This window comes from Formica exsecta, unplaced genomic scaffold (genome assembly GCF_003651465.1).
Source record: "Formica exsecta isolate Colony F162 unplaced genomic scaffold, ASM365146v1 scaffold238, whole genome shotgun sequence".
Taxonomy (NCBI): Eukaryota; Metazoa; Arthropoda; class Insecta; order Hymenoptera; family Formicidae; genus Formica; species Formica exsecta.
This window is the reverse complement of record NW_021849660.1, coordinates 232,736-244,483: the sequence shown is the minus strand read 5'-3', so window position 1 is coordinate 244,483 and position 11,748 is coordinate 232,736. Positions and strand designations below refer to the sequence as shown.

General features: G+C 33.5%; 3 protein-coding genes and 1 long non-coding RNA gene across 9 annotated transcripts in view; 2 read left to right on the top strand and 2 right to left on the bottom strand.

The window, feature by feature from the left end:
• Positions 1 to 1,403: 1,403 nt before the first annotated feature.
• LOC115236040 lies at positions 1,404 to 3,092 on the bottom strand. Of its 2 annotated transcripts, XR_003884122.1 has the most exons (3): positions 2,874 to 3,092; positions 2,115 to 2,228; positions 1,404 to 1,814 (listed from the first exon to the last, which is right to left on the bottom strand). It is a non-coding gene; the product is annotated as an uncharacterized LOC115236040 (long non-coding RNA). The 2 variants fall into 2 exon arrangements; XR_003884121.1 differs by having other exon boundaries at positions 1,404 to 2,228.
• LOC115236035 (tubulin glycylase 3A-like) lies at positions 2,166 to 6,523 on the top strand. The gene is given in 14 exon segments (XM_029808229.1): positions 2,166 to 2,352; positions 2,432 to 2,644; positions 2,768 to 2,988; positions 3,322 to 3,449; positions 3,539 to 3,812; positions 3,905 to 4,118; positions 4,225 to 4,315; positions 4,622 to 4,792; positions 4,969 to 5,222; positions 5,306 to 5,344; positions 5,347 to 5,474; positions 5,543 to 5,806; positions 5,890 to 6,087; positions 6,170 to 6,523. Coding segments are annotated over 14 exon segments (2,583 nt in total). The 5' UTR covers positions 2,166 to 2,198; the 3' UTR covers positions 6,404 to 6,523.
• Positions 6,524 to 9,539: 3,016 nt separating this feature from the next.
• LOC115236038 (tubulin monoglycylase TTLL3-like) lies at positions 9,540 to 10,553 on the top strand. The gene is made up of 2 exons (XM_029808237.1): positions 9,540 to 9,850; positions 9,941 to 10,553. The coding sequence occupies exons 1-2, from the start codon at positions 9,610 to 9,612 to the stop codon at positions 10,105 to 10,107; spliced, it is 408 nt and encodes a 135-aa protein (XP_029664097.1). The 5' UTR covers positions 9,540 to 9,609; the 3' UTR covers positions 10,108 to 10,553.
• The window catches only part of LOC115236036 (UPF0430 protein CG31712), a 5,898-nt gene continuing 4,656 nt past the window's right edge, over positions 10,507 to 11,748 (bottom strand). For all 5 annotated transcript variants that reach the window (XM_029808231.1, XM_029808234.1, XM_029808230.1 and 2 more), the window contains 2 exons: positions 11,670 to 11,748; positions 10,507 to 11,587 (listed from right to left, as the gene is read on the bottom strand). In XM_029808231.1, coding sequence (XP_029664091.1) covers positions 11,423 to 11,587; positions 11,670 to 11,748 — 244 coding nt within the window. In that variant the 3' untranslated portion in view covers positions 10,507 to 11,422. The remainder of the gene's footprint in view (positions 11,588 to 11,669) is intronic.

Here is an 11,748-nt window from a genome sequence, read left to right as displayed (position 1 = left end):
TAATTAAAAAATGTGTGTGTAGTTAATTAAAAAATTATGATTACTAATTTTTTCCCAAAGGTTTTGATGAGCAAAACATTCTTAACACATACATTATTCTATTTTAAAATAATATTAATATAAATATTAATATAATAAAATCCTATTTTAAAATATTATTTTAATATAAAAAACGGTACTACAAGGGATCGCATTATTATTCATCTCTAAAAAAACAAATGAATATTAAATATAATGACAAATTTTTTACGATTTATTATAGATATTAGATAATAGGCCATAGATAAAAAACGTTTTTGTTACCGCTGAAAGTCACATATCCTTGACACTTGCTCCAAATAATAGTTGTAAATATAATCCAAATGAAAAAGCGGACAAACTCGCTGATAGTATCTCGGTGACATAGAATAAGAAAGAGACTAATGTTGAAAAATAAGATTAGGTAATTAAAGATTTATATATATAGAGATGAGTAATATATGACGTACGTAAAAAATTTACAAATAATAAATTCATTCTATTATATCAAATAACATTATTATATTTTATGAGAGAGAATCATGTTTCACAGAATTATATTTCAAAATTATTTATTCATACATACATATACATATGTTTATTCTCTGTGTGTCATCGCACTTCTTGCGATCTTCACTTCTCCAATAGCGTCCGTCAACGACAGCAATATGTCAATCATTTAGATTGTCCAACAAATTTTTGGTGTTTCGTGTTCTATTAATATTTTGTTAAGTTTTTCAAAATCTCAGAGTATCGTTAAAGATCTTGCTTCGCGTGCCTCCTATCTCGCACGCGATCAGTGCCAAATTTGGAAATGAATTCGGCCGATTTCCGAAAATAGACATTATCAGACAACGAGAATCAAACCTCCTTTCGCAATTAACGAAAATACCAAGCCGAACGAACGGCCGATTCATCACGCCGCCACCTGCCGCGACTTCTCCACGCAACCGGAGATGCAGCCGTGTAAGTGAGTCAGAATGCATGCAAAGCCGAGGAGAGAGGAGCGTGATCCAATTAACCATGCGATTGCTTTGACTTCCTTACCTATATTCCGACCGGGGGGTTGCGCGGGAATTGTGCCGCGGGGGTGTGCCTGGTACGCTGTTCGTAAGCTACCTTTCAACCATCACTTGCACAACTCACGTGTCCAGGAACGTTTCATCCGCTTTTATTGCCCAGGTTAACGCGACCATTAAGTTTAGTACTTGTTTGTCATATATATGTCAATTTCCCAACAATTAGGAGATACTCGAAAGCGTATCTTATACACAATCACAATTGTTTTCAACACTTCCGTCAAAATTTTCCTTCAAACAACGATTAATTTTTTTAACTTTATATAACTATAGTCCTACAATAAAAACAATTGACATAAATTTTAATTTTATAAAAATTTTGTTTATTATACGACGAAGATACATCGAGTTTTCTGTGAAAACTCAACCTTTTCTCGATTGGTCTCAAATGATTGGCTTTTTAATAGCTCATTGTCAGGGGAAGAGAACGAGGGATTTCATGAAATGATTTTCGCGGTGAGATATCAATGTGATCCAATAGCTTTTAACAAGGGCGCCTTAAAACATCCCTGCGGCGCGCGCCTGCGAAATATCAGATTCTACCATCTGACTCGCGTGTGTCCTCGTCGTCATCGTTCAGTCTTGCCTCCACTTCCATCCGTATATCATCTTCGCTCAGTTCTCTTCATCGTGTGATTATGCTCTATTTATTTTTCCGCTTGATTCTTTCAAAATAACAATCTTTAATTAGTCTCGAGCGAATACTTCTTGATATACCTGCAAGAGATGTACTCATCATTGGAAAAGTATCGAGGATTCAACAGGTATCAGAAGTGTCGCAGTGGGTTTCGTCACGACTTATTGGATTGTATTGAAAATTAAGCATGCGCTTTTCATATTTACATTAAGTTCTGTTTTCGAGAATTTTACAGTTTATATGGAATATTTTAAAGATATATTTTTAATAATATAGATTTTGTTATCCCCAAATCAATCTAAATAAATTGTAAGTATAAATATATTTACGCGCAAAAGCAGTTTCAGATTAAAATAACGATAATAGCTTCCTTTACACACCTTTTGTTGAAATCTGTGGAGCGATGAAGAATTCGTAAGAATCAGTGATACGCGGGAAAGCTTTGCGGTTCTCAGATCCGTTACATGAATGCCAACAATGGGTCTTCTTCAAATCTGGAAAATTCAAGCGAGAACAAAAAGAATACGAAAGAAATTATCAAAAACGAAGATGAAAATTCCGAAGAGAAAGTAGTGATAAACACGGATGCAACAAATTGTGATATTAAAACTCTGGAAGGTTGAAAAAATTTATTAAAATTATTTTTGAAAATATAAATAAATCAAGTAAATGTAATTTTAAATAACTTTCTTTATAGAAGAGCCAGATTGTTCAGATAATAAAATCGAATCATCTTTAGAACTGCCTTTAGAACCGACCCTTCACGAACGATTTTTGCGTATCAAGCAAATCGTGAAGGACGCTATAACTGCCCATCATACTTTTATGATTTATGGCAAGTCACGGGTCATTCGCGATTGCATGCTGAAAAGAGGATGGAGCGAGAAATTTTATCGCAAAAACAACGGCGGTATAATAAATCATTCTGCAACACCCCGCAACTTCTAATAGACTTCTTTATTTTAATAAAAAAATTGAACACTTATACTTTATAATCTGTATTTTATATTTTTAAAAATAATAATCGTTTCAGCTGATCAGCATTTTAGCGTCGAATGCAGTCCGGCAGTTTTACTGGCTGGAATCAGCGATTTGAAGGATGAACAAAACGAACGTTTATTGATATCAAGAATGCTTACCAATCATACTGTCAATTTCCTCTGGAATACGGGGTCCGACTGGCCCGGATGGCCCGCGCAAGATAACAAAACTACTGTGTTCAATCGATATTGTCGAGCTGGTTTTACGTCCAAGGTATCATTAGCATATCATAATTGCTATGAGATTTTTAAATTCTATTTATAGACATCATAATCTAGAATTTACGATTCAAATATAATGCGGAATAATCATTTTCTTAATTTTAGTAAAAAAATTAATTGCAAAAAATTTGTTTTGTAAAAAATTGGCGACCTTAATTCACACACAACACACACAATACAGACGTTTGAAAAATGTTTGCAAAGTATAGAAGTGTTTAAATAAAGGATATAGCATGTTGTTTTCGAGAATAAACACTTTTGACGAGCGTGCTGACGAATCGTTAGGGAAAAGTTGCATGTACTTCTTCGAAAATCAATTATTCAGGTGGGCTTGTGTTCAAGCGTCAGACAAATGCACTGGTATTACGAAGCTGGAGTGGCTAACACTTTATTTCCACGTTGCTACAACATATGTCAGAGCGACCAGATGCACGCCTTCGTCGAGGACTTTCGGTGAGTGTTAGTCAATTGTCTATTAGATATATAATTATTCAATTAATATATTGGCTAATAATAAAAATTTATAAATTATATTTTGTTAGACTCACAAGTTGCTTGAGTCTTTTGAAATGGTTAGTAGACAAAGTCAACGCCGAGGGCGAAGACATCGTATGTTCACCAACTGGTACGATACCTCTCAAAGCTCTCGATTTTGCAATCAAAAGATGCAATGATTATATTAGTACCCAATCGCACGTAGACATCGATCAAGAGGGTGAGAGAGTCTGGTCTCATCAGTGGGACCAATTTATTAGCTGGTATTACCAGATCATTCATGGTCAAGCTGTCTTCATTCGCACCAATGTACTCTTTAACGTGAGATATCTGTCGGCAAACAATAATTTCTTTATTGTTTATATTCACTTTACTTATTATTTATCATTCAAAAGATTATATTATATCTGCAGAAATATGTTCTGGCTTCAAAGCACACATTAAAAAAGATGAAACAATACTGGCCGCAGATAGATATGGATGGCGTAATGAACATGTGGATCCTGAAACCTGGGAACAAGAGCCGAGGACGCGGTATTGTTCTAATAAACAAATTGGAGGATGTGATGGCGAAAGTAAATCAAACAGGCAAACCAGACACACGATACGTTGTGCAAAAGTACATCGGTAATAAAACTTTCAGATTAATAATTAGAAAGAAATAGCCGATTATTCTCAGGCATTTATTTTAAATACAATTCTATTAAAAACAATTTGATTATTTCTCTGCTAGAACGGCCATTATTGATTCACAATACAAAATTCGACATAAGACAATGGTTCATCGTGACATGCGCTCAACCTTTAACTCTCTGGATGTACAGGTATATAAATATATCAAGGATTTTTAGATAAGTCACGACATTTTGCAACATCTGGCTCACGCCAGAACAATTAGCGGGCACAATAGCCATTTGACTGTAAGAAATAAATGATAGAGCTCCGGAACTAGGGTAATAATCAATTTATGCCTCGCTGACATTAAAACAGTCCTGTTTCCCTGGTAGTTAATTTTGCGGATATAAATATCCGCAGACAGTGCACATATAAAATGCATTATCCGCTATTCTCTCATTTCTCTATTTAATTGCCGCTAGCGCAAGGTTCGTCATTTTACTGCTTATTTACAGAGAGAGTTATCTCCGCTTTTGCTCGCAAAAGTTCAGTTTGGATGACTTTCACGAGTCGATCCATCTGTGCAATCACGCGATTCAATGCAAATACAATAACTGCGGCGACAGGGACCCCGCTCTACCTACGGACAATATGTGGGACGCCACGACATTCAAGGAATTTCTCAAGTACGATTTACGTCATACGAAGAACTATACTCGCGTACTCTTCTAAAATTCTCACTTTTTCTTATTGTAAATGTTCTCTATATCCGTCTTCAATAAAAAAAATAATATGCAAGAAAAATTCTTGTGAATGTATGATTGGAATAATAATTCTTAGAGTTCTCATAAAAATTCTGCAGATCTCAAGGTCACGGTGATGTATGGGATAAGCTAATCTATCCTGGAATGAAACAAGGTTTGGTGGGCTCGTTATTGGCTAGTCAAGAAGCTATGGACCGACGGAAAAATAGTTTCGAACTTTATGGCGCCGATTTTATGATCATGGAGGATTTTTCTGTATGGCTAATCGAGATCAACAGTCATCCGGACATGAGCTATTCCACCAGTGTCACTACGCGATTATGTCGACAAGTGATGGAAGACACCATTAAAGGTGAATGATGACTTAATTAAAAAATCGCTTTTTTCTAAATTATTACACAGATAATTATAGCAACAATCACATTTTTTCGGCAGTCGTGGTAGACTTTCGAGAAGATAAAAATGCGAATACCGGAGAATGCCGAGCTGCCAGCCGTATTTGGGAGCCGCTTTGTCACTTCAGGGTACCCGTCTCACCACTTACGAAAAGAAATTGAGTTTGAATCAGGATTCCAAAGCCAGCTTAATCGCGAGGTCTCCGATGGTGAGCTTATAAAGATAACAAATACTTTAATGTTGTAAATTTTGATAGCATTTTATTCACGTTCTTAGACGAAAAAGAAGACGGTAGTACACAACAACATCGGGCCCGTAATCGTCGATCTTATTGAGGAACTACAGATCCAGCTTGATCAAGAATTGTACTCTTCTTATAACACGGACTCGTCCAAATCGAGACTGGCACTTCCGGCGACAGCGCCTACGAAGCCTTCAATTTCTAATGAGAAAGCGGAAATTCTCATAAAGAGTACTTCGGCAAACATAAAATCTATCAATAAGATAAAGTCACCAACTTTGTCCAGAACTAACATTCAGGTAATAAAAACTCAATTATAAAAAGCAACATCGAAATAAAAATTATTACTTGACACTTTCGTTATGTTCCACGGAATAATCAGATTAAACCTTTGAGAAACGGAAAAAGTTCTCCGCATAAACCGGTACGAAAGTCACGCACATTCGCCGATCCTGCAAGCAACAAATTAGATACGTCTCCGACGAGACCAACGTTGATATCAAAAATCATGGCTCTTCAGGAGCAATCAGCAAACATGATGCCTAAATCTGAAAAACCATCGAGAAAAAATGAGGAAAAGGTTTGCGTTTCATATATACAAATTTCGTATCTTTCGATGTGCTTAGAAATTTTTATGTTTTATTTTTCGTTTTCTTTATTAGATCATCAAAACTGCGATGCGAGACGCCGTAAAAAAGTACAAAAGAAACGTGACGATTTCGCCACAAATACCGCCACTGCCGACCTTACTTACGCCAACAACGAAAGTCATCTCCGCGTCAACGATTAAGAGTAAGACCCGCAGCTTTCCGAAGAAACGAATGCATCATAAAAAAAATAAAGTTCTAGAGGATATCACCGACATGTACGCTATCGGTTTAAGTTTGACCAAATAATCGAAAAGTCTATCAATCCATCTGTTATTCGTTATCTTCCTCTTTACTGTTGATTAATTCTCAAATTCTATCTACACAAGTGATATATGTATACAATCAATAAATGTTACCATTATACTACTAGCAATTATTTTACTCTCACCATCGTAAAATGTTTTATTATATGAGATATCGAAAAATATCGAAACAAAATAAAAATTCTTCGAATAATGAAAATAAAAATTTAAGACGATTTTGAGAAATTCTTTCTCTCATAATTCAAATTTTAATTTATATTGTTTTAAATTTCTTGTATAAAGATACCTTGAAATGTCGCGACAAACAAATACAAATTTTTCCAATGTTAGTGCAACTGATAGCAGAAATAATAACTCTACACAAATAAAAGATCAAGATATAAGAACTGTCGAAGAGATTATTCAAAAAATGAATGAAAACGATGATGAAGTTTTATCAAAAACGCTTTCAACTTTTCCCTCAAAAAATCAATTGGGATATTCGGGTGCTAAGCATCCTCAATTAGACAAATATAAAGAACATCAGAAATTGTCTGTCACAAACTCAAGATATCAGACTGATGAGATTCAGAAGCCAATCTTTCAAAATCCTGCAGTAGAGAAATACTTGAATGAATCAATGAAAAAAACATTAAAGAGATACAAAAATTAATAACAAATAAAAAGATTTAAATAAAATACAAGAATAACAGGCTTGCATTAATTTGGGAATATAAAATGTATTTTCGAAGATATTTATTATAGCTAAAGATTCACGCCATAAAACATGAATGTAGGTTATCGAGTCACGCGATAATCGATAAAAGTAAAACGAAAGCAGTAAGTAAATTGTCGCTTTCACAGCAAATTGTCAAATTTGAAGATCAAATATTTTAAAAAATTATTTAAATAAAAAATATAAAAAAACTTTAAATTTGCATGCAACATGCACTGCGACAACAACAACAATTCTATAATTTGTGCAGATAATCAATCTAACAATAAATGGCAAATAACTTTAACGTCAAAAAATTGCACAATTAGAAAACAGCTCGAAGGTTGGCAGGTTTGCATCAAAAGATTCTATGGATGCAAATTCCTGATTTATTTTACCGTCAGCATTTTTTAATTTTATAAAATTGCAGATCTATCCAAGGAGCGCAAGCAATGGAGAAAAAAATTTACAATTACTTCTAACAGTCCCAAAATTAAACATTAATTCGCAATGTGCGGACGAGGGGATAAAAACTGTGGATGCTGAGATTTGTTGCAATCGCGAGAATCTAGAAGAATTATTAGAAACGGAAGATAGAGAAAACGATCAGGAAAATGGGAATATAATATTGACAGAATATTTAAAGTTAATAACAAACGACGAAACAAAGATAAATTTTCTATTAAAGATCTTGACGAGAGCCATAACTGAGCATAAATATTACATAATCTGCGGTACGTTTCCGGTTCTGAGAAAACCATTGGCAGATAGAGGCTGGCTCGAAAAAAAAGCAATTAAAAAAATGATTTCTATGATTCCCGAAATATATGAAGGTTGTATTTTAAATACTTTGTTAACGTTCGAAGTAAATTAATTTGAATGTTTACAGATGGCTTAGAACAAATCAAAAAATTGCTTCAATCTCCTGCTAATTTTATATGGTATACGAATAAGAAACCTAATATAAGAACAGACGACAAGACCATTGTGAATAAATTTGCCGGCAGTTACTTTACGTCAAAGGTAATTTAATTCAAAAACATACTACGTAGTGTGGAATTCATAATTTCTAATTAATGAAATATTTAGATTGACATGTGTAACAATCTGGAAAATGCCTATTGGTTTTACGAAACCGGCGTATCAAATATACAGTTTCCACGATGCTACAACATGTATCAAGTATAAATGTCGCACGTATGAAAATTATACAATATTAAAAAATATATATAAATTATATTAATACATATTAAATTATTTCTGATAGTCAGCACAAATGAACGAGTTTATACAAGATTATTACATTACTGCGTGTTTTGGAATTTTAAAGTGGTTTTTGTTACTCACCAATTTGGTAGGAGCAAAGAACACCTGGTCCCTGCATGGAACAATCCCCATAGATGCAATTTTGTTCGCCTTGGAACGCTGTATAGAATATATAAGGTTGCAAACAATATTATTCGTATTATACAAATGTATTATGCTTTGTACGAAACTCGTTTCCAGCGTCCAAACACACGAGGACATAGACCGTAAGAATTGTGAGGATGTTCCTCCATCCGCATGGTATCAATTTCTAGATTGGTACTACAAAATAATATACGAACGTGTTTTATTGAAAGAAAGTGATAAAGTTGATGTAAACGTGTGTATAAATATATTGTAATATTTTCTCATAATATATAATATGTATAAATCTTGAGAAGAAAAAAATGTGATTAAAGAATTTTGGAATTTATAGGAACTCGTAACATCTGTACGCAATGTATTGAAAACAATGATAAAATATCGATCGCAAAGTAGGATCGACGGTATACGCAATATTTGGATTTTGAAACCGGGCGACGACAGTTTGGGACGCGGAATTGTTTTAAAAAGTTCTATGGTCGATATCCTCGCCAAAGTAAATCAAGCAGCAAAGGAAAATATTAAATATGTTGTACAGAAATATATAGGTATCATTTAAAAAGATAATTCATATTTAACATAATAATATAAAACATACAATGAAAAAATGCAATGTTCTAAAAAAAATGTCATATTCTGATTATAATTTTTATAGAGCGACCACTGCTTGTCCATAGAACAAAAGTAGATATTAGACAGTGGTTCCTGATAACAAGTACACAACCTCTTATCGTATGGATCTTCAAGTATTTCGCATTCTATTACCTTTGTAACGCATACTTTTAGAGCTTCTAATAATTTAGATTATTTAATCAGGGATATCTTAATACGATTCGCGTCGAGAGATTTCACTCTTAGCGATTTTCACGAATCCATTCACTTGTGTAATACAACCGTGCAGCTAAAGTATCGAAAGTTACCGAGATGCAACTCCGATTTACCCAAAGAACTTCACTGGAATCTTCAAGATTTCAAAAATTATCTCCAGTATTTCTCCAGATTTCCAAAAGTTATCTCCTTTCTTGCAAGTCATTAAAAATTGCATAATTGATTAATTAAATTGCTGATTTAGATCGCGCGATCAAGAAATGGCTTGGGAAAAAATTATTAGACCTGGAATAAAGCAAAATCTGATAGGAGCACTTCTGGCATCTCAAGATAACATGGTAAACCGTAAAAACAGCTTTCAATTGTATGGAGCTGATTTCGTAGTGGCAGATGATTTTTCGGTATGGCTGTTAGAAATAAATACAAATCCACGATTGCATCCGCCAAGCAGTGAAGTCACCGCGAAACTCTATCCGGAAGTCATAGAGGACGCGATAAAAGGTAAGTTATTTGAAAAATAGAAGAATACGTCAATGTAAATATAAAGGTATATAAAAATATTATATAAAATCATACTATTATAATCTTTAGTGGTCTTAGATCTTCGTAAAAATAAAAAAGCACCTTGCGGAAGATTCGAATGTATTTACAAGCAACGTAATCCGTTTTATGGCGTCAATGTCTTGGGGCAAGGTACGAGTCTTGGCATTCGTGGTAAAGGTTTATTTATGACGCCGAAATTGCCGCGAGATCTCTGACTCTAACACAACCGTAACATTGCCGAAATACGCTTCTCCGAAAACCTATTTCGCACAGAACTGTTTTAGTTCCAATCATAATCCGTCCAATCCTAATGCAAGCAATTTCGTATTAGCATATAAACAATGCGTCATGGATTGCTAGGTAAACGTATTGAAAAAGCACATTGGTATTCTCTTTTTTCGTTACATGACGCGCGATTAACAGAATAATAGCAAGTAATTTATTACAAACATGTTTATTTTACAAGTAACAGTACGCGGTAGGTATACAATCCTATATGGATAAATATTTTTTTTTTCGCAGAACAATGAATATACATTACTATGATGTAAGGCTATGTCATATCCATATATTATTCACGTACACAATCACTTAATTTTACATCGCTATTATTCTTTTAATTTGTCTTTTTATTGTAAAATCATCATTTCATTCTCATTTTGCAGAATAAATACATTTTTGTCAGATTCTAAAAATGTGGATGTGTATAATCATAATTGTAAAATAGTTGCTTGATTATATCACACTGCTGTGAAAATTGTTTATGTTATTATATTTCAGATATTCAGATTCATATGTTATTATGTTCATAAAATAGATAACTGTTGAAAAAAATGAAAATTATAATGGCGATTATTATTCACGATGTCTTGCGTAAAAAATTACATTTAATTTAACAATATGAACAATTAATTCACTATTTTTGCAATGCACATGATTTAATTCGTTTCACTGAAATAAAATATTGCATTTCTGTATATTAAGATGATAATAGAGGATTTATAATGTACAAATTACATATGTATAAATCATATAGAACACATTTAAATAGGCTACAATACACTTACATCAGATAGAACGCGACACAACTGTTTAAAAAAATATTTCAAAATATGATATATAAAGCTAAAATCTTTTTTCAAAGGTATATTTTAGTTAAAGATATTATGTGTTTTTTACCATTATATATACTTTTACATGATTAAAAACTTGTTTTGTTGTGTTCATACTGATGTTAGCGTACTCTCGCATAATGTGAAATCCCATTTGTATCTGTGTTGAAACCTCACAAGATGAGAATTATTTAATTCTGATCATCCATCAACATCACAATCAAATAAAATACAATCTTGCCTGATTTCAACAACTATTTTGAATACATTAGGGTGAACTTTGGATCTTACGTTACTGCATTCGTCTACAATGTACTTATGTAGGTGCGGTCTGTAACGACTGTTCCCGCGAACCAAATACAAAAACTGACAAGATTTTGTGTACATATCACATCAAACTGTATGAAACAACACACACTCACGTAACCGATTTTAGGGTGAAGGATAATTTAGGCCTCGAATTATTTTTGCCTAAGATCCTCTTCTGTTCCTCCTTAACGCGTTTTTCATGCTCCTTTCTCATTTTTTGCCTTTCTTCTTCCATTAAACGCTGTTCTTCGACCATAGCCAATCTTTCTTCAGCCTAATGTTAAGATTGAGTTAAATATGCATTTAATTGCATATTTTACTTCTTTTTGTAAAATGTATTAATGTCGATAACTCACCAATTTCTTCTGAGCCTCTTCTATCTTTCTGTTGTTCTCCTCCATAATCCTCTCTAGTTCCTCACGCTTCTTCCGCTCT